Consider the following 21,636-nt stretch of genomic DNA (forward strand, 5'->3'; position numbering starts at 1 on the left):
GCTGGAGGCAGAAAAAACCTCAAATAAATAGTTTCCTGAAATAGGGAGGAACTTCAGGAAATCAGTCTTCATACATGTCCAATAACTTAGTGGATGGATGTGGTACATGGAATACTCTTTCTATATGTCATGGTGTCTTTAATTAACTTAGTTAACCATTAGTTAGCGTTACCTGTGTGTAATGGTGTACAGGTTTACCTCTGTAAAGGTAATGTGTTTGTAGTTCTTCACCTACAGGTTTACACCTGGTGTCCGATCCAGGTGTTCCCTACCTTACACCCTAGGACGGACTCCACACTATATTGACCCTGTACTGAATAAGAGCTTTCTTCAAAGGATGAACAGATGTGCTTCAGACATACTCGTGTGTGCGCGCATATGTGTGTGTGGATTCAGAAAAACCAATCAATCTTTTTATAGCTCGACTCCTTACTAAAAAGTGTTTTGACACCTCAACCATTTTTATCATGAACAAAAATAATTTAACAAGCTAATTCATGGTTCCAGTAAGTACCCATTCAATATGAAAAACCCATTTTCATACATCTCATAAACATGCACCACTGAAGTGCTCCTTGCTATGAAAATTTTAGCAATATGTTTAAATCTGTTTCATTGGTTCAATATTTACTAGTATTTTTCCATTTTTTGGTTTGAAATGCAAGAAGTAAAGAGATGATATCCTAGAGGAAGCCTCATCAGAGGTAGGAAAAAGCATAAAAATGTGCAGTAATGTGCACTGGAGCTGTACTACAGCCAGTGTACCATTGTGGGATGAAACAGGTGTTTAATGACATAGGCAGTTTTAGAATATTTGGCTAAACACATAATTTCTGATAACAATGCTAAATTGATAATACAGCTGACTAACAAGAAAAGTGTTATAAAGAGCCCAGATGTTAAAAAGGGTCTCTTTGGAATATATTTTAATATTCTGAATGTAGAAGATATTATAAGTTGCCTTGGACAAAGATGTAATTAACAATAACAACAATAATAATAATAATAATAATACATGTTTAGCTATATTAATGAACATATGTACCTGTGATAAGTAGAAATGTACTAAGCATCCCTATATTTTGGAGAAAAATCATTGGATTCAGTACAAAAACAGAATTCGGACATCTGAAGTCAGTTTATGAGGCATTCACTGTGAAGACCTAAGGATATTGACTGACACACACACACACACACACACACACACACACACACACACACACACACACACACAATTCAGTGTTCCCTTTGGTGCCTGTGTCTGCTGTTGATCTCATTTAAAACCACATCTTCACTGGGCTGCTCCATTGCAGTGATAACCGCGTCTTCAACTGGATTGCCTGTAGGAGGAGACACTGCGTCATACTTCAAATGGGCTACATGCAAAAACTCAGAGACAGACCCTAATAATATGGCTCTATCCCTGGTAATTAGTTGATTTATCCAAGATTTTTCCCCTAAGAGTTTTCATTGTTGATTAATTGCTGAAACTTCTGAATGCTTTACAGGAGTAGAAAATCAATTTTTTATAATGTCATGTATATGTACACATGCAAGAAATATGTCACACAAATGCAAGAAGGTAATCCTTTGCAAGTGGTTTCAGTAAAACCTTTGTTCACTCTGAAATGTTAAAAGAAGGGTGAGTGAAGAACATTTGTCGAACTCAGCAACAGTGGCCCACCAATGCCATTGGCTGTCTCTGCCTGATCCCTGGGCAGGAATGAGGCAGTGCTGGAGAAGTTGTTGGACTCTGTTGAGTTAGATGAACGCGAGGATGTGGCCATCACTCTAGACCGATTCCTCATTGTCTTCTGCGTGGCAGTTTGGCTCCAGTCTTGAGAGTGAAACAAGAAGAGAAAAAACAGTTTAACATGTGTGACTCAAGGACACCACACATTGTCCTGATCTCTATCTTTGACCCTTGCACTTCTAAATTGTTCCCCCACTGGACCTGTACTGCAGAAAAATGGGTGATGTCAATTCTGTCATTCATCAGACAGATAAAAAAGTAAGGCCATTTTCAATTTGCAAAGTGCACTTTGGGTTGAATGCTGCACCTTCCAAAATTTGGAGAACAAAATGATCTGAACTAATTTTCTAAATAATTTAATTAGTTGCATGAATGCCACACATCCAAAAACAGCACTGATTTTTATCACACATAGTAGGAATTCACAAAAAAATTACTTAGATGTGAATGAGACAAACTGACAGCTAGCAGATGAGCTGAGATTCACACCACAAGAGATGCTATACCTGAGTTCTCTGGGAGCCACAATTTCCCACAGCACAGATAGGTTCTCCACTGACGCCGAACGACATCTTTGACAGCACAGTGGAACACAAAGATGAAGAAGCCTGTAGGGAGACAAGGGAATGCCCAAGTGGGATTTTTCTGGTATTACCTACATTTGATGAGGAAAAATTCAACATTAACCCTCCTCTGAACCATCCAAAGCATGCATTCACCCTCAATTTCATGATGTAACAACCCAGTGAACATTTGTATAAAAAAATTTTTTCTTGGTATGAATCTTGGCATACATTTCTGTTTTATTGGAAAAAAAAAAAAAAAAAAACTAGGGATGGAGTAAAAAAAACAAAACAAAAAAAAAAAAAGGATGTCTTGTGAGATATAAAGGAATTTTTATTTACAGATCCAGTGCTGTGTATGACAGAACAACAGTCTTGTGTAATACTGTTGCTGTAATAGGAATGATTTGTGTTTTTGGTTTAGTGGAGAACTTTGAGAAAATTACATTGTCAAATTTACGTACAGTACTTTGACCACATGATTTCTGTGAATCAAGAAACTGTATTTATTAATATCTGTTCTGTAGAAGGGGTGTGAGGTATCTTTTAGTTGTAGTATGGGATGCAGTCCTGGTGAATTTCCTTGTAATTTGCTGCCCAGCTTTGGCTGGTGTGCCTTGGGACCTCACCTTGCAGGCAGTTGAAGATGCAGAAGAGATACATGAATGCCAGGTTGACGGGCCCCCAGGCAAAGAAGGCAAAACCCCAAGTGAGGCCAAGGAGAAAGGTGAGCCCAGCCACACTACGCATCTCCTGCCATACGTTTCTGTGCTGTGTGTTGTGGGGATTCTGCCGCTTGATCCGACACAGCTGAACCAGAACCACCACAAACATGGCCATGTTGAGCAGGAATATCAGGCAGAAGTAGGCCACCACGGCGACATAGAAGGCCACATTATTCTTTATCCAGCAACTGGAAACACAGATACAGCTGTTGTTACATGCATCCAAAGTCTGAATGACCTTGGAGGACTTTGATGTAATATATCATCAAAACCACAGGTTTTATAGCATCTTAAATTCTCTTTTCCCTTCTCACTTCTCTTTAAACTTCCCCTCATTACTTAAAAATAAAAGTCATTTTTACCCTAGGGACATTATTTCATTTGAGTTGACACAGTTATACAAAAGACTGCTAGAAGAGATTGGGACAAAGTATTAGAAGAGGAAGACTCACAAATCATCTGTGGAACCATCAGGGAACCGACCATATGACATAAGGCCGTAGTTGTCTTTGTTGATGGCAATGACTATGATGACCACAATAAGGGGGACACCTAAAGAGATACATAGAAATGCAGAATAGAACCTTTGATGTCTACACGCTCATTCTCAGTGCTTCACAAAAACATGTACAGCAGTCTCAGAACAAATACAAAACTCATACCCCAGCCAACGAGGCCAAACTTGAGCATGTATCTGGGTACATAGGTATTGAAGACCTTGACAAGAGCCAGGTACATGTGGAAGGCCTCAAGACCCATCCAGGTAAAGGAGGCCAGCAGAAAGTAGTGCAAAAAGAAGGCAGTAGAGATGCAAAGGCCAACAGCATGAGAATATAATGCCAGCCAGGAGTCCAGTAGGAAGACCAGGTTGAGCAGCAGCAGGGCCAGGCACAGGTTGATGAGGATCTTGGATGGGATGTCCTTGCGCAGCTTTCTGGGGGTGAGATGAACGAGTGAGTCAGGGAGACGAATTTTATAAATGCTGTCAAACCGTTGGTTAAAAGGCTAAACACTAAGCTACGGTACGTTACTTTTGAAAAGTTATTCACTAAGCAAATGATTTCTGACTGAATAAATACTGAGTATGTTTTATGGTGGAATGATTAATGGTTACATCAGTGGTAAGGAGACTCACTCAAAGGCCAGGTAAGTGAGCAAGGTGACAGACAGGAAGATTGCAGATATTCCACAGCCAATGTAGGTAATATAGGTGAGGATTAAAATCTGCGTCGGGTCTGTTATGCCCTGCATCGAAATGTCCTGTGAGGAGCAAGAGCAACAGCAAAGCTATTATACCTGGTGTCACAGTCCTGTGTGCAACATCGTATCCTCCAGGGAATAGAACAGACAGCTTCTTTAAGTGGTTGACCTTAGAGAAGCACTCACCAGCAACACACCAAAGCTGGTCAGGTGGTTACAGCTGCAGATGGTTTCCTCATCTGTAGAGTTCTGAATGAAACAGCCCGCAGAGTTCCAGCCTCCCTGTCCACCTTCCAAAATTAACACGTAATAGGTCAACCAGGTCAACCAATAAAAATGTGCAGGTGTGCAGGGTTTTTGGTTCATGCACGAAAAGCACTCTCAATATTGCCAGCTTGGCCTGAATAAATACAAAAATACTCACCATTTCTACTGAAGTCCCAGAAAACACAGGAAGCTACAAAGTTTGCCTGTGCAGAGAACCAGAATGAGAAGAAAAAAGCCATCTTGTGAACCAGTCATGAACATAACAAGATATCAGACCGAAGATTGCCAGCAAGCGTATAATCGTGACATACTGAAATGGGTTCATTGTTCCTTAGAGTGAAGACCACATTGTCTTTCAAACCACTGATAGTCAGGTTGGACACACTGGAACCAAGGATCCCACTATTCAGTGTGCGGTTTCCAAGGGATGGATCCTGGAGGGAAATCCAGCAGTAACAATGAAGTAGGGGAGTGCTTCAACAGAGTGTTTCATTATTGTTTACAGGGCATCAAAGACATAGGTTAAACCCTCAGGTTCAAGCGTTACAGTGATTCTGGACAAGTAGGACATAAGAATGCTGGTACCACAAACAAGGTGCTCTTCTGGTAGAAGTTGAACTGGACTCTGGAGGCCTGCAGCTGCTCCTCTGGAGTCAAGTTACTGGTCAATGAGGCTGGGAGTGTAATAGAGGCTTGGGGCAATACTGACCGTCCAAGCTTGGCCTCACCACTGACCTGCAACCGAAATAATGTGACATGAAAAAATTCAAGAACAGATTGGGATTTTAAGTTTGTAAGCACATACTAAATATTTCAGAGCACATGGAAAACAAATGGACACACACCAGAAATTGTAAGACATATACAGTCAAGGTGTATGACTACTGAAGAGTAATGATCATCCTCTGCTGATTGAATGCAGAGTAAAACACCAACGTCTGAGACAGTTGAAGTTTAGGTGTTGGGTAATAGAGATTTGCATTTTCAGCTGGACATGAACTCAAGTTAGAAAGGTGAAGATAAAGTATGCAGCTGGTCTGCGAAGAGGGGTTGTGTCTGGGGTTTGCACCTGGATATTGTTGGGGTCCAATATAGTGAAAGAAGTCTGCTGGAAGTTTGTGCCATTCATTTTTTTTACAGCCAGAGCAAGTGAGGGAGACTGGATGGTCTGTATCCCATTGGTCAGAACAAGCTTGAGCCCCACTGTGTCCACCACTTCAATGAGCCTATGTGAGAAAAGGTAAAAGAAGAAATCTTGCTGAAAATTCTCATCTTAATTAAGTTCAATATTTTTTTCACTAATATCAATGTAAGAACCCAGAAGTGAGGATCACACCACTGTTAGGTCTGAGAAACTGAATAAGGCACTGATCATCTGGTGGTTTTTGGACAGAAAAATTGTGCTTAAAGCTCAGGAGAGTTGAGGGAAAGTGTGAAAATATATTTCTCTGAAATGTGACAGATTATAGCACGATAACATCACATGAAACAGCCATGGCCAATGGACTGGGGATCTGACCTGGTGGAAGAGGCAGCCAAGACACTGGCAGAAGCATTGAGCAGGTTGCTGACAATAGCAATGGTAGTATTGCCAACAGCCAGGCTGACGTTGGGCCCTGAGAGCAGTTGCTGTAGCTTTGAGACGAGCATCTCCACCTCAGAAGAGTTGAGGGCCAAAACGTCGCTCGTCGAGGCCAACAGCCCTGCCAGCTCTTCCTCCACACTCACTGTTGTTCCAGAGGCTGTGGAAACGGTGGGGAGAGGTGGGCCACAAAATTAACATAAATTTAATCTCCAAGACATCACCATATAGTCATTCATGGACTTTTGATTATTATGATTATCATCATTTATTTCTCATACACTTTTCTCCAAGGTGACTTTCAATGTTATACGTAATGAAGAGAAGCATGACGTTTGTACAGTAATCATACAATGATTTACCTATTTATGCAGCAGGGTTATATCAAATTACAAGGTGATGGCTTTAAGCACTAAACACCAGATTACGGTGGCCATGATTACCTGTTGTTGACATCATTGTGGTATTGCTCGAGACTGTGGTAGCACCACCTACTGGTTCAAAGCCAGAATCTGTGGCATTTGCTCCAATCGTTGTAGCATTGTAGACCACAGATGTGGAGTTTTCTGTTGTGTTGGAGGCTCCGACCGTGGTATTTGCCCATACAGTGGTCATTGATGTGGCTGGAACAGAAGTGCTGCTTGTGGATGGCAAGGAACTTGGACCTGAACAACTTTCATTCAGTAAAGCATAGATATTTTTCTCTGGACCGCTGAAAAAAAGAGAATGAACACTTACATTGATATACAATGAAAAGTCATCCTCATCACAGCATGATATTTAAAAACTACTGGAAAAAAAAAAAAAAAAAAAAAACAGATTATACTCAATAGAAAGGAGACAAAACCCGCATGTAGACATTCAATAAAAAGATGTCACTTGAAATGTTAAGTATTAAACAGACACACACATAAAGTACATTTACTTGTTAATGAGTTTGTAAGAAGAACAAGAATTACTGCCCATATTCAGTTCAACAACAATTATCACCCCAAATGGAGTTATAATCATAAAAGTAACTTATGATTGCAACTGCTTGCAATGTTTTGAAACTTCAGTTATTCTTACTACCACGTCACAATCAATATATTTGATCTTTTTAAAATTACTGTGGTACACGGCACTCTGAGTTCAGAGAGGGTGAAGGAGGACACACAGGCAGCGTTCATTTTAAACAGTGCATTGAAACACTAGCACACAGAGAAATAACACTCTCAGTCCAACAAACCCGTCCCCTCAAGAACCTGCACTTCAAGGCAGCCCTCCCACCCTGCTTAGCTCCCCCACCTTTCTTTCTACTCCCTCCCAAACACAGCCACACCATTATATTCCCCGGAATTTCCCCCAGTGGTTGAACACTTTATTTACCATTTACCCAGAATCCAACTATTTACAGTAGACCCGTTTCCCGCCCAAACTCTCTGTAGCTTGTATGGCTCTTTTTTTTGCTAATAAAAATTCCTGCTTCTTATTCCTATGAATCACTTTAGACAAAGAGCTAAATAAACACATGTATATACTTCAAACTACATTAAAAATAATTTAAATCTACAGAAAATAAAACCACAAACTTGAATTGAATTCTGATCGACCAATTCATTCCATAAACGTGTGCAGATTCCTCATCATGTTATTGCCATCTACTGGCTGGGCACACACACACACACACACACACACACAAACGCTGTTCACCAGGAATCAGCGCATTCAGTTCTGAATGGTCAGTGTGACCAATGCTGAACATATGAGCAGTGAGTAGCACTGAGGGACATGTGACCACTAAGGATGGTCCATATGACCAGTGATACTGACCAAGGCATCATATTGTTGAGTGGAGTAGTCACGTGGCAGATTAGGGAACGGTTCAAGGAAACGAATTCCATTGAGAAGTTTAAATTCCAAAGATCTGCTGTGGGTCCTGATTCTAAACTGTATATAGCTAAAAAAAAGAAGAGAACAGCCAGTGTGTTAGACACACGTAGTCTCAGATACACTGAACACATGAACAAGCACGCTTTATACAGAAAGCGCACTGACCACACCGAGCGGTACTGTGGACCTTCCCACACTGACCGCAGCACTCACCCAGCATGATGACAGAACTGGATAGGTTCATTCCTGCCATGTCTGAGAAGGCATCACTAACCCCACTCCAGACGTCACACACAGCCAGGCGCTGGACCAGCTTCAAGTACACACTGCAGTTCCTGGTAGGTAGATTGAATGGGACTCAGTCAGCACTTTGTGTGTGTGTGTTCTGCATTTTTAAGTCAACCAACCATTTCTGGCTGATTTATTCTTTAAATTATTAGTGAACATTTGAGCGATATTATTCCTTTTTTTCCAGAAAAATAAGAAAATTTACAAATATTCTATCTTAACTTTTCTCAAAATTAATGTGATCTTACTTTACTGAAGAAGCAGTGTGATGTCAACTAACGAATGCATTTGACAGTGATATGATGCAAATGAATGATCAATGAAATCTATGAAAATGAATCAATGAAAAATGTTTTGAATATTCAGAGAAAAAAAATCCAGAGAAGGTAGAACAAGCTACACTTGAATCCAACAAGCTACAACTAGTACTTCGGTACCTCAAGTAAGGACGAAAACAAACTTTATGTTAAGGTTAAAGAGCTCATATTAAGATGAAATATGGAGGTACTCACAAAATTGCACTCAGACACTTGACTTTGACAGCCTGGAGGACACACAACAATCACATTTCTGCTTGATGCACCAATAACTTCCCACCCTGATCATTCATCTCAATATCCATATAGTCGCATGTAATAAGTAGTATGCTTACCTGAACCAGTCCTGCCAGCGAGTTGTTTGTAGAACAGTTTGAGCTGGAAAAGAAGATTCCAAATCAACAGTCATATCTCCGGTACCTTCTTGATTATAAAGATGGCAGGAAGGGCTACGAGATGGAAGGTGAAGATGCTGGTAAACTTACCCTGGGGTCACCGTGGAGATGTTGCATGATGGTACTGAAGAGTTCAGCTTTGAAGCAATCTGTGTAGGGAGAGATTTTCAGAACAGCTGCATGCAGCATGCAGACACACACACACACACACCTGTACTTGAAGCAGAAATACATACTGCATGGATCGTATCACCTTTTCAATCAACAGCTTGGCATTCTCCGCCACGGTGAAGCCAAACCTCATGGGAACTCACCATGTTCTGAAGGTCTTTCTGGTTCCACTGTTGATTGATGAGGATATCAAAGGTGTAGAAACCAGCTAGGAGAAACAGCAAGAAGCTAGTAAGTGGTCTTGGTGTGTATTGATTAGATGTCCCGTGGATGGTGGGTGTTCACTGGATGCCCTGTGGATTTTGTGTGTTGACTGGATGCTCTATGGGTGCTGACTATATGGACAGTGAATGGCAGGTGCTAATTTGATGCCCTGTAGATAGCGGGTGTTCCCTGGATGTGTTGTGGATGGTGTGTGTTGATTGGATGCCTACTGGAGGGATGGTGATTGAATGCCCTGCAGATGCCATCTGCTGATTGGATGCAATTATGGCACTGTGCTCTCACCTGCTGAATTGCAGTAAGCTGAGAAGCTGCAGGTCTGCTCTTCTGTGACTTCAAAGAACAAAAAAGCAGATGTAAAACATGGCTCTGCAAGTGGAGCACGATGACTGACTGTACAACAGCAGGTCTCATCTGAAAAGATGTGTGGGATGCTGTGTCTGGTAGTGATGTGTGAACAGGCAGATGTGCGCTAACAGAGCCATGGTGAGTACTTACAGCTGGGGGACGGGCAGGTCACATTCCCAGGCGTGTTAGTCATCAGAGGAACGTACACAGTCTCAGCATAACTATTACTGATGGACACACAAAAAACACAGAGTTCAAAGGAATGGGGGTGTGGTGGAGCAACAGGTTTTGCCAGGGCCTGCTCTGTGGTGGGTCTGGGGTTTGAGTCCTGCTTAGGGTGCCTTGTGGCGGACTGGCATCCCATCCAGAGTGTGTCCCCTATCCCTTCCGCCTTGCGCCATGTGTTGCCGGGTTAGGCTCCAGCTCGCCATGACCCTGCTCAGCTCAAGCAGTTGTAGATATCGTGTGTATGTGTGTGTGTGTGTGTGTGTGTGTGAGAGTTCAAAGGAATGTTGTGGCAGTTTGTACAAGTCCCCCTCTGACACCTAAACATTTTTCATTTCTGTCCACTGTAAATAGGAGTTGAACTTGCAGCACACACACACACTCCCCCACATGGCAGTGTTGAAGCATGTAATGAACACCCTAGTTACCGTGCTGACGTGCATACTTACCATGTTACATTCACCAGTCCACTGTATTGACATGGACTGGACACCAGAGTCGGGGTGTCACACATAACAATGTCTCCAGCAGGAGGTGATGTCATCGAATTAGGACAGTGGCCCTGGGCTGAGCAGAAGACAAGAATGATATGGTACGGTTTATACTATAGTATAGGACTGCACCAAAGAGAATGCGCTGATCAGAATCCTTCTTTCCCTTTGTTTCAGCTCTGTTGCTTGTTGAGAGTTTCAATGTGAGAAGGTTGTGCCATGTCTCATGCCCCGTCCGCTCACCCACACTCTGCACGCTCCCCAGGAGGTTGGTCTGGATGTTTCCCGCAGTGGTTTTCAGCACCTGGACAAGCCGACAGGTGCTGACGGCGTTGCTGAGCTGGAGAAGCACCGAGCACCGTGTAAGGCTGCCAAGTGGAGGGAGGAGTGGGGAAGACAGAACAAGGGGTCATAGTTGGATGGGAAGCCCAGTTAGATCATTTGGAGTCACGGCATTGCACATGCACTAACCTTATGTTCTCCTTAGTGTCACACATGACCTTGATAGCCTGGAAAAAGGAGAATCAGTGATTTTGGTGAACAGGAACACAATCATCAGAACGGGAAGCCAGGCTGAGAGCGATGGTATCTTATGTCCCACCTGGAAGAGTTGGCGGGTGGTCTCATTCACACTGTTGCATATGCTCGTACCACTGCGCGACAGACAAAATTTCTGTTAGACATGACAGCAGGACAGTACATGGCCTCAGAACAAGGATTTATTCAGCCATGCATGTGACCAGTGCAGTTCCCTCACCTGCCAGAGGTGGTGTTCTGGCTCTGGCTTGAGCTAAGTAGCAAGACAGTTGTGTTGTTCGTGGTGACAGTTATGTTGGCTGGGGTGGCAAGCGGCGTCACTGTGATGCTCGTACTGTTGGATGCTACGCAATCATAGATGCTGAAGAGTTGAGTGAGCTGTCAAGCAGAAAGGGTTATGCAGGTGGAGGTAATGTTCTCACACCCTTCCAGCCACACTTTCCCAGTAGTTCACATAACCCACCCACACCCAATGGGTCACATGAGCTCACCTCAACGGTTATGTCTGACTCATTCTGGACTCCTGTTACATTTACTTCAAGGTCCATCCAGTAGAAGGCAGCTATGTTACACACAAACACACACACGCACACATCAAAATACTTGGGGTTATTTCCTTACAATAAGGATCTCAACTAGTGACACAAAGCACAAGGACAACAGTGCTTGATTAAAAGGGCAGGCTACTCACTCGCATTTGCACAGGACTCTGAAAATGAGCAGGGAAACACCAGCGCCCCTGCAGGTGGGGGGGGTGAAAGGACACATAAATAAGTCTGGACAACAGGACACAATGTGTTTAAAGAACTAGGTTTTCTGTCAGCTCATGTAACCAGACAGGTGAGTCATTACTTACTGCACCCCTTATGTATAATACAGCACAGGGTATATTATTCACTGTATTCTTTACTGTACATTACTGTACCTGAGCCTTTGAGTTCATATTTTACATTTACTCATTTAGCAGATGCTTTTCTCTAAAGCGACGTACATCTCAGAGAAAGTTTTTATTTTAAAGTGCCACTTTAGCTGTAGCTTTTGCTATAAGGGTATGGGTTAGTTGAGAGAGACATACAGTTTGTCCCAGCTGTCATATCTGCTGTCCACATATTGCTATCGTTGCTATGCCGTCACTGCTCTACTTTCCCATTGTCTCCAAATGGTGAGATGCTCTCAGAGTATAATTAGCACATTCTCTGTAAAGTGCACTGTTACAAAATCGGAAAGCAGAGAAATAATAATAAGTGTTTAAAATGAATAGAATCTTGAAGTTAGGTAATGAACGGAAAAACAAAGACCTGCCACTTGAATATGCCTGAAGCTAGTTAACTTCAAATCCATCAGGAGTTTCAATGGTTCTGAATATCTTACTGGGTTGAAATTCCAGTCTATCCAGTGACTGTGATGCATGCAATTTGTAGAAAGAGCTCTTTTCCCCCTCTTATACACCTACCTGTGCTGTTGTCATAGGGACCTTCAGAGGTGGAAGCTGAAATGAAAAGTTATAGCTGAGCAAAGGAATCATTGACCCACCTATGTATTGCACAAAAATCAGGTCTCCACATTTCAGTACTACTCTTACTGTTTGATGGAGTTGTTGCTGTTGACATGCCTGGAAGCAGCGTGTTGGGCGAAGCTGGCAGCAGCGTGGTGGATATAGTTGTATTGGGAGATGTTGTGTTGGGAGATGTTGAAGGTGGCGAAGTGAACGTGGTTGAAACATTTATGTTAGGAGATGTTGTGTTGGGAAATGTTGAAGGTGGTGAAGTGAATGTGGTTGAAACATTTATGTTAGGAGATGTTGTGTTGGGAAATGTTGAAGGTGGTGAAGTGAACGTGGTTGAAACATTTATGTTAGGAGATGTTGTGTTGGGAAATGTTGAAGGTGGTGAAGTGAATGTGGTTGAAACATTTATGTTAGGAGATGTTGTGTTGGGAAATGTTAAAGGTGGTGAAGTGAACGTGGTTGAAACATTTATGTTGGGAGATGTGTTGGGAAATGTTAAAGGTGGTGAAGTGAACGTGGTTGAAACATTTATGTTGGGAGATGTTGTGTTGGGAAATATTAAAGGTGGTGAAGTGAACATGGTTGAAACATTTATGTTGGGAGATGTTGTGTTGGGAAATGTTAAAGGTGGTGAAGTGAACGTGGTTGAAACATTTATGTTGGGAGATGTTGTGTTGGGAAATATTAAAGGTGGTGAAGTGAACGTGGTTGAAACATTTATGTTGGGAGATGTTGTGTTGGGAAATGTTAAAGGTGATGAAGTGAACGTGGTTGAAACATTTATGTTGGGAGATGTTGAAGGTGGTAAAGTGAACATGGTTGAAAATGTGGTGTTGGGAGATGTTGTGTTAGGAGATGCTAAAAGTGCTGTCGTATGAGTGCTTAAAATCTTTGTGTTTGGATAAGTTATACTGAGAGATGTTGAAGGTGGTGTGGTGGATGTGACTGAAAGCATTGGGTTGGTAGATGTTGTGTTAGGAGATGTTGGAGGTGGTGTGATGGATGTAGCTGGAAGTGTTGTGTTAGGAGATGTTAAAGGTGGTTGGGTAAATGTGGCTGAAGGTGTTGTGTTTGGGAGTGTCGAAGGTGGTGTACTGAATGTTGTAGAAGGTATTGTACTAGGTGAGCCTGTCAGTAACAGGGTGGGTGTTGTTGAAAATGTTGTGGTGGTTGAAGACAGAGCAGTAAATGCTGCTCTAGGTGTTGGGGTAGAATTTGAGGTAGATGGAGCTGTAAGGGTTCTTTCAATTGAAGGTGTTGATGTGGAAGTTGTAGTTGGTGGAGGTAATGGGGTGGAGACAGATGTAAATGAATTAGATGCATGAAAGGTTGATGTAGCTGAAGCTGGTGGGGTAGAGGTTGAGGTAGGTTTAGATATAAGGGTTTCTGGAGGTGGAGATGGTAGTGTACTAGTTAATGTCTGTGATGATGGGGCAGAGCTTGATGGAGGAATAGATGATGGTGTAGGGCTTTGTGTAGATGACGAGAAGGGGCTTTGGCCATTTTTGTCTGGCAAAACATGCAGAGAGTCAATTCCTCATCAGGCAAAAGTGACTGACACACAGAAGTGACTACTGAGAAGCACTCATCTCACATCACTCAGACACAGAGCACCATGCAATGAACAGATAGAGGAATTTTAGCGACCCAACACCAGTGAACGTGTGCAGAGCCAATGAACTCTATGTTCTTGAAAAGATACCAACTTTATCCTCAGAAATGTTAATCACTGACCAGCCAGTAAAAAGAGAAAAAGGCAACCAGCCCCACCATGGGGGGTTTGTTTTGCTCTCTTCTTAGAAAAGCTTGTGGGACAGACAAGAGGAAGAGCAGAAGAAAGGGTGGGACAAAGGAGAGAAGGCGGAGCAAAAGGAAAGGAAGGACCACTGACACACAGATGCCTACTCCTGTGCAGATGGAGCATCAGCTCCTCTGGACTTACCGTCACGTTTGATACGATGATGACCTGAAAGGTTAAAAGCAACATGGACATGAAGTGCGTGTTCACACACACACACACACAAACACACATATGATTTGTCTGCTCAGCATGGACACATTGCATCCAGCACAAAGCCAAGCTTCAGCATAGTACTGAGTGGGCAGTCTGTAAAAATACAGTAAAAATATGTGTAAATTGTTGCAGTTTGGTAGAAAATGCACAATATTGACTCAGATCCCATTCTCTGCTTGCTGTGGGTGTGCCGGTTGGGCTGGGGACACTCCTCGGCACTCACCACATGGAAGTGTTGAATCTTCCATCACTGTGCTGGCGTGGTACTCCCACTGCTCTGAGTTCCAACCAACCACATTGCCATCCTCACAGTTGCTATGGCGAAGGACATTATCCCAAACACGAAGGAGGTAAAGCTCCACTTTTGCCACACTCTCAGATGGGCGCTGGCAACCCAGCCTTAATTCCCCGCTTGATGAGGTGGGTGAGACTGCTGTGCCGATACTCTGCCAGTAGTTGACGTTGTTCACCCTCAGGGTGAGGAAGGATTTGGGTGCGTTGAGGGATAAACACACGCGATGCCACTGGTTGAGGGCCAGGGGCACATAGAAGCGGTATCTCTGCCAGCCCAGCATCACTAACAGAATCCTTCCGTCACCTTGCAGGGTCAGTTCTGATTGTGGACTGTGGGGGCTTCTGTAGGAGAAGGCTATCCATGTGCCTGGAAAGAGGACGCGCACATCCACGCACACGGTCATCTTGGCCAGCTTTGCCAGGGTCCCCTGCTCTCGTAGGGTCCAGTGGTCACCGCAGTCATTAGGAAACACAGCCTTCATTCCCCCCAGATAAGCAGCCTCTGTCACTGTGGAAAAAAGTGATAATTTAACAAGCAATTAAATCGTGCCAACGACACAAAGAACCCCACTATTCAGACCGGCCCTGCAGAATTTCTTCAGGATCAACAAGGAGGTTTTTGAAGATACTCTGGAATGCTTTGTCAGTCTCTTAATGCACCTAGTGAAGGATCATCTATCGTCATGCCACACCACCATGAGTGCAGACCCAAAATCAGATTGCACGACCACACATTGCATATAGAATGACAGGAGACAACGGATGTAAAATAGCAGGTCCCACATCAGTGGTGAACAAGGGTTCACCGTAATAATTTTAGACTTAGTACATGCTGAGGGTAGGTGGTCAAGAACAATAAAATTTCATGCTCTATTCTAAAAAAATGAAAAGATGGCAAAAAAACAACATCTCTTCATTTTCTCAGGATTTCTTTCTTCTTATAGTATAGAGAAGACCTCATTTCCTTGGTTCTCCATTATCTACCTCTGTAGCTCACATTATTCAACTTGCCTCTGTGGCTCCTACCTCAAACAGGACAGATGTTATCTATAACTGAACGGAGGGAGTACGAAAAAACATGGATGTCTTTCACATCATGGCAGGACACACACATTTTCGGAACCGCTTGTCCCATACGGGGTCATGGGGAACCCGAGCCTACCCGGTAACACAGGGCACAAGGCCGGAGGGGGAGGGGAAACACCCAGGACGGGACGCCAGTCCGCCGCAAGGCACCCCCAGCGGGACTCGAACCCCAGACCCACAGGAGAGCAGGACCCGGTCCAACCCACTGCACCACCGCGCCCCCTTATCATGGCAGGACATTCTTGCAATATAAATCTTATGATTTCTCTGTGGCTGAGGCCAAAAACTGCAAAAGTGGAGGAAGTAGATATGGAAAGCAGTTTGGCAAGGTGAACAAATTCCTCCACTGTCACATGACCAAATTCCATTCAGAGCATGAACATCTTCCCATCACTTCCTTTATTCAGAAACATCAGTGCCTGGTGGAGCTCATCTGTGACAGACCTTAAAACCATACCAGGAAGCTCCAGAACTAGGCCTGGAGAGCCCTGAGGGGCAGGTTTGGTATAAGTTTGATTCTATCATCATTGCCTCCTTCCAGAAGACTCCTCCCTAGTACACATGCATCACGTAAAATACATGCTAATGAACCCGAATACCTCAAAAGTGATGCATATAGACACTAATGAAGACATATTTTCCTGTAAATAATTAGTTGTATTTCCTGTGCTTTGTCACAATAGTTACGCAAGTCATAATGGATGGAAGCATCAGCTAATTAAATAAGATCAAGATAAAACAAGTAATACAAATTTTAACAAATGAAAGATTTTAGAACACATACATTTCCCTTGTAGTAAGAGAGGTGATGGCTACACTCTGCTCTTGTTCACGTACCTATGGCTTCATGGCAGAGAAGGATAGAGAGACACAGGAAGACTTTGCTCTGCAGTAGGTTGTGTCCTTTGCTCTTGAGATCCTGGCCAGGAAAGGACACCATTCTGCAAGCCAAAAGATACAATGGTCATTCCTCTAACACTTATGTCTGCAGGACAGTTGTTTGAGTGGTAATTCCTCAAAGATTCACTTTTACTGGGCAGCTGTTTGAGTGGTCATTCCTCTAACACATCTACAAGACAGCTGTTTGAGTGGCCATTCCTCAAAGATTCACCTATACAGGGCAGTTGTTTGAGTGGTCATTCCTCTAACACATCTACAAGACAGCTGTTTGAGTGGCCATTCCTCAAAGATTCACTTCTAAAGGGCAGTGGTCATTCCTCTAACACCAATGTAATGGTACTTGTATAATGTATACTGGTTTACATGGTGGCATGTGACAAATTGACTATACTCAAAAATCACGTGTCTGCATCCAAATATCGCCTCCCCTTGACGTAATGCTCTTTTTGTATCGTTCTCTGAGATGTATGTTGCTTTCGAGAAAAGCTTGTAACACCCAAACCAACAGGAAACAACAGTCACTACTGCAGGTCGACAGCTAGCATAGCCCGAGCTCTGACAACATGTGAACTAAGTGCTTTGAAAAGATGAATCATGGTATATAAAGGAAGGCGCGGTCTTGTTTGACTGAATAATATTGTTCAAATGACTCAGACGCTGAGCAAAGGGGACAGGCATACCATTATTTGAAGAGTCGACACCTGTGCTATACGGGAATATTATTGGCAAACATTCTACGTACTTAAGATTTGCTGAGTTTTCATTGCAGAGTGGTGGTGATTTGAGTAATTGTACAGCAGTATTCATCCTGAGATCCTGTACATGTAACACACATTTCCCACAAGCCCAGGATGGCCATTGAACATCATCTATCATGTAGAGAAGCAATCACACATCAATCGCTGTGCGTTTACAGGCCAGATAGGTCTGACATAATCAAATTATGATGGAAAGCTTTCATGTTTTGTGACCCATAAAGTAAATGTCCCTGAGCAGGTGACTCGTAGCAACTGTGCATACAGGAGACCGGTGTGTGAACTTTACAGTGCGTGTGTCCGTACACCTTCACCTGCCAGCATGTGGATTTAATTTACTCTTTTTTATAGCTGTGCTAATATTTTTTCTGGTTACTACCAGCAACTTTCATATGAAATTTGTGACTATCTCTCAGAAACCCATCTGAATGTGCCAAACCAGACAGATGAGATCTAGAATTAGAAGATCAAAAATTTGGAACAAATTTGAGACAAGGAAGCTATTACTATAGCCAAGGTGAAATGAGTGCTGGGATTGGTCTCAAGGACCTCAAAACACACACTTTCAGAACCGCTTGTCCCATACGGGATCGCGGGGAACCGGAGCCCACCCGGCAACACAGGGCGTAAGGCCGGAGGGGGAGGGGACACACCCAGGACGGGACGCTAGTCCGTCGCAAGGCACCCCAAGCGGGACTCAAACCCCAGACCCACCGGAGAGAAGGACCCGGTCCAACCCACTGCGCCACCGCACCCCCGATTGACCTCAAAACAAAGAGGATAAAATTCCACAGCAAACATTTGACAGCTGAGTCACACTTCTGTTCTCACATGGTGAAACAAGCTGACCTTTGCCTTTGGTCCATCTCTTGTTACGGACCAAGTTCACTTGTACCCACAGTCCAACTCACAAGAGCAATCTTACTTATTTCCTCATTCCACCTCAACTGAATAAACTCATCGGTTTCCTCTATCACATCACTTGAATAAGCTCACTTGTATCCACAGTCTGCCTCACCTGAAAAAGCTCACTTGTCCCCTTAGTCCATCTCAACTGTACAAGCTCCCATACAGTGCTGCTTGAAAGTATGTGAACCCCTTGTATCCCTTGGTTTTACCGCAAAATCGTTATCTAAAGAGGAGCAATCTTTCTCATCTGACATAAAAGGTGTGCAATTCCCAGTTCTATATGTTGGTTTAGAGGAAGTCATGCAAGTAATAATTTATTCACGACTGAAGATTTAGATTTTAGAAGTTCATTTTAACATTTTATACAAGAATAATGATCATCCTTATAGGGTTCACATACTTTTGGTCATCACTGTATACTCTCATGCTATCTCACCAGAATACACGTACTCGTTTCCTCAGTCCATCTCACCTGAACAAGTTGAATTGTACCCTCAGATAATCTCACCGGAATGAACTCTATCTTCAGTTACATCACCTGAATAAGGTGAACTGTTTCCTCAATCCATCTCACCTAAACAAGTTCACTTGTACTCTATCTTACCCATCGCTACATGTTTCAGGTTTGCACGTCTTATGACCCCATCTTATCTTTCTATTCTAGGTGAAATTATAGATATAATATTTAATTAATTCCAGGCAAAATTATATGATGCTCCAGCAGCTTAAATACAAGAAAACTGTGACAAAAGAGTGGAATTAAACAGGAAGAAATTAATAGTCCAAAACAGACATTGGGGCAGTAAGTAAAGGTTAAAAAGCAGAACAGAAAGCGCAGCACCACAAAACCGAGTTCTTTATTTGGACTGTTCAGTTCAGTGTTCCTTATCATTGTTATTACAGAAAGGCAGGTGTGTGTGTGTGTGTGTGTGTGTGTGTGTGTGTGTGTGTGCGCGTATCATCTTTTACATTATCCCCTCCATTCATTCCCACGTTTCGTCCGACGGTTCAGCTGTTGCATCTCTCCAGAGCAACAGCCCAGGGTCTCATCGCACTTCCTGGCCCCACGTGTTTTACCTGTGCAGCAATTCTTCTGGAAATCAAATGGTCCACTTGGCAGACTTGTGTCACATTCGCACCACTGTGTATGAATATGGCACGTGATACATACTGATGCGCATATAAAATACCATCATAACGAAGACCAAAGATTTTCTCTTCTGCATATTAGAAATAAGGCATAAAAATTAATTTTGTGGGTGGGAGATGCGTGGATTCCGTATTCATTCTGCATTAATTGTTATTAGTTCTTCTTGCACGCATGATCTCGGGTGTTTGTTCACGCCACCATACATACAGCAGCCGCACGATCACTGAGACTAAAACTTAAACTGAACATATACACGTGTTTACCGGGAAGTGTCACTTTACGGAGCGCGGGGGTGGACTGCGCGTGAAGGCAGAACCGGTTCACCCTGGTTAACTAATATAATTATCGGATATGAACATAATTATAAACACTAGGTAATGAACGTGTTTACGGAAAATGCAGTCATTACGCGAAATAAGTAAAAAGTAAATTTAAGAAAATAATAATGAAGAAACACCAATATACTCCATTAAGTTCCGTACAGAAGTTAGTGGCGTGTTTACCCCCTTTTCACTGTATTCCACGTTCGGTCACAGAGCCGCTGGGGCTCGTTTGTGCCAATTTGTACGTATCTGTGGGGTATCGTGGTTCCGGGGAACACGGGTTAATGCAGCATCACAGTTGACTCAGCTGACAGCACGGTCGGTCCTTACTCAGGGGCAAAAATCAATTCATGCATATTTTCCCGCAAAAAAAAAAAAAAAAAAAAAAAAAAACTTTTCTTCTTTACTGGTGGTCACAAGTACGTTAAACTGAGCCGCATACGTGAAATGCGCGTAAGATGCGAACAGTGTACGGGTGTGCGTGTCTTTGTGTGTTAGTGTGTGTTTCAGCACCAGAGTCGCAGTCCCTGCTGTGAGCGTATGAACACCTGAGAGTTTCACCTGGGGGCAGCGCGCGGGGTCGCGCTGCGAGCTCCATTGCGCGCTCCCGAGGAGACCCTCTCCCGATGCGGCATGTGACTCCCATGGGGGGCGCGCCCGGTCCGATCCGTCTCCAGGAATCCTTGCGATGGATCCAGCCTCTGTCCTCGGGTGCGAAAGCGGGTCAGACTTGTCCGAAGTGGAGTACAGCGCGAGGTAAAATGGAGTAAAGTGAAGTAAAGTGGACCTGCAGGTGATCGCGTTCAGTGAGACAATGTGCGCCCTGCTTCAGGTTGACTGGAGCGTTCAGGTACCACACCTATCATTGTGCAGAGAGGGGGAAAGACACACCTGTCTTGCGTCAGAGATCTCAACATGGGACAGAAAACAGCAACACACACACACACACACACACACACACACACAAAGGGAGTTCCCCTATCTGTGTCTTATACCAAGACAGACATTCATGTCAGGCATTCATGATCTTCTATTAATGAACCACCCCAAACCGGTTCAGCAGCTCCCCGCTGTTTCCAAAGCATAGCTTGAACACACCTGACCAGACACCAGACCTGCACCATACTGCAGATACCCATATCTCACTTGTACACATGGCTGTACCACACCAACACCACACCAGTGCCATTTTTCAGATACCTGTAACACACCTGAAATACACACTACACATGTACCACACTGTGGATACCTGTACCTCACCTGTACAGCCTGCAGACACTGTTCCCAACTGGTGATCACTTCTCCACATCTGAGGCACTACCTTTATCACTAATCCTTACTAGTCCCTCACCAATGAGTTCTTTCCCACACCAGCATCTTCACATCTCACTAGAGACAACAGGTCTCAAACCTACTCTTTACCTGAGAGCTCAGGAGCTCAGGTCCATGTCTGGAAGACTTCTCCATATAGGTACAGTCTGTCCTTTGGCTGCACCACTGCTTCCTACCTGTAAAACCTGTCTCACACCTGGAGCACGGTTCCACATCTTTGTCCTGTTGTTTGATGTGTCGCACACTTTCCATCCACATGTCTAAGGACTGTCTAGAATGTAATGCATGCTGAATGACAACAAAATGGAGATGCTATCGTCATTGCATTCCACATGGTTAATAGAATCAGTATTATGTCACAGGCACATCGTCACACCTGGAGCACAGTCTGAAACGGGGGTGACAATGTA

The 21,636-nt window shown here is 43.4% G+C and overlaps 1 protein-coding gene across 1 annotated transcript; it reads right to left on the reverse strand.

Annotated features, from left to right (window-relative positions):
- Window positions 1–1,047: 1,047 nt before the first annotated feature.
- On the reverse strand, window positions 1,048–21,351 carry LOC108923797 (uncharacterized threonine-rich GPI-anchored glycoprotein PJ4664.02-like). Its single transcript, XM_018734757.2, has 36 exons — window positions 21,317–21,351; window positions 20,456–20,753; window positions 16,695–16,798; window positions 14,701–15,279; window positions 14,406–14,429; window positions 12,539–13,972; window positions 12,410–12,445; window positions 11,648–11,695; window positions 11,448–11,518; window positions 11,177–11,334; window positions 11,021–11,072; window positions 10,891–10,928; window positions 10,663–10,787; window positions 10,378–10,495; window positions 9,854–9,930; window positions 9,641–9,688; window positions 9,277–9,341; window positions 9,053–9,111; window positions 8,903–8,945; window positions 8,763–8,794; window positions 8,176–8,297; window positions 7,903–8,029; window positions 6,534–6,802; window positions 6,028–6,250; window positions 5,578–5,734; window positions 5,094–5,243; window positions 4,820–4,942; window positions 4,666–4,711; window positions 4,428–4,531; window positions 4,177–4,301; window positions 3,704–3,975; window positions 3,494–3,593; window positions 2,946–3,229; window positions 2,260–2,361; window positions 1,685–1,837; window positions 1,048–1,340 (listed from the first exon to the last, which is right to left on the reverse strand). The coding sequence occupies exons 2-36, from the start codon at window positions 20,527–20,529 to the stop codon at window positions 1,237–1,239; spliced, it is 5,646 nt and encodes a 1,881-aa protein (XP_018590273.2). The 5' UTR covers window positions 20,530–20,753; window positions 21,317–21,351; the 3' UTR covers window positions 1,048–1,236.
- Window positions 21,352–21,636: the final 285 nt, after the last annotated feature.

The sequence above is a fragment of the Scleropages formosus genome, chromosome 3, assembly GCF_900964775.1.
Source record: "Scleropages formosus chromosome 3, fSclFor1.1, whole genome shotgun sequence".
Classification (NCBI taxonomy): domain Eukaryota; kingdom Metazoa; phylum Chordata; class Actinopteri; order Osteoglossiformes; family Osteoglossidae; genus Scleropages; species Scleropages formosus.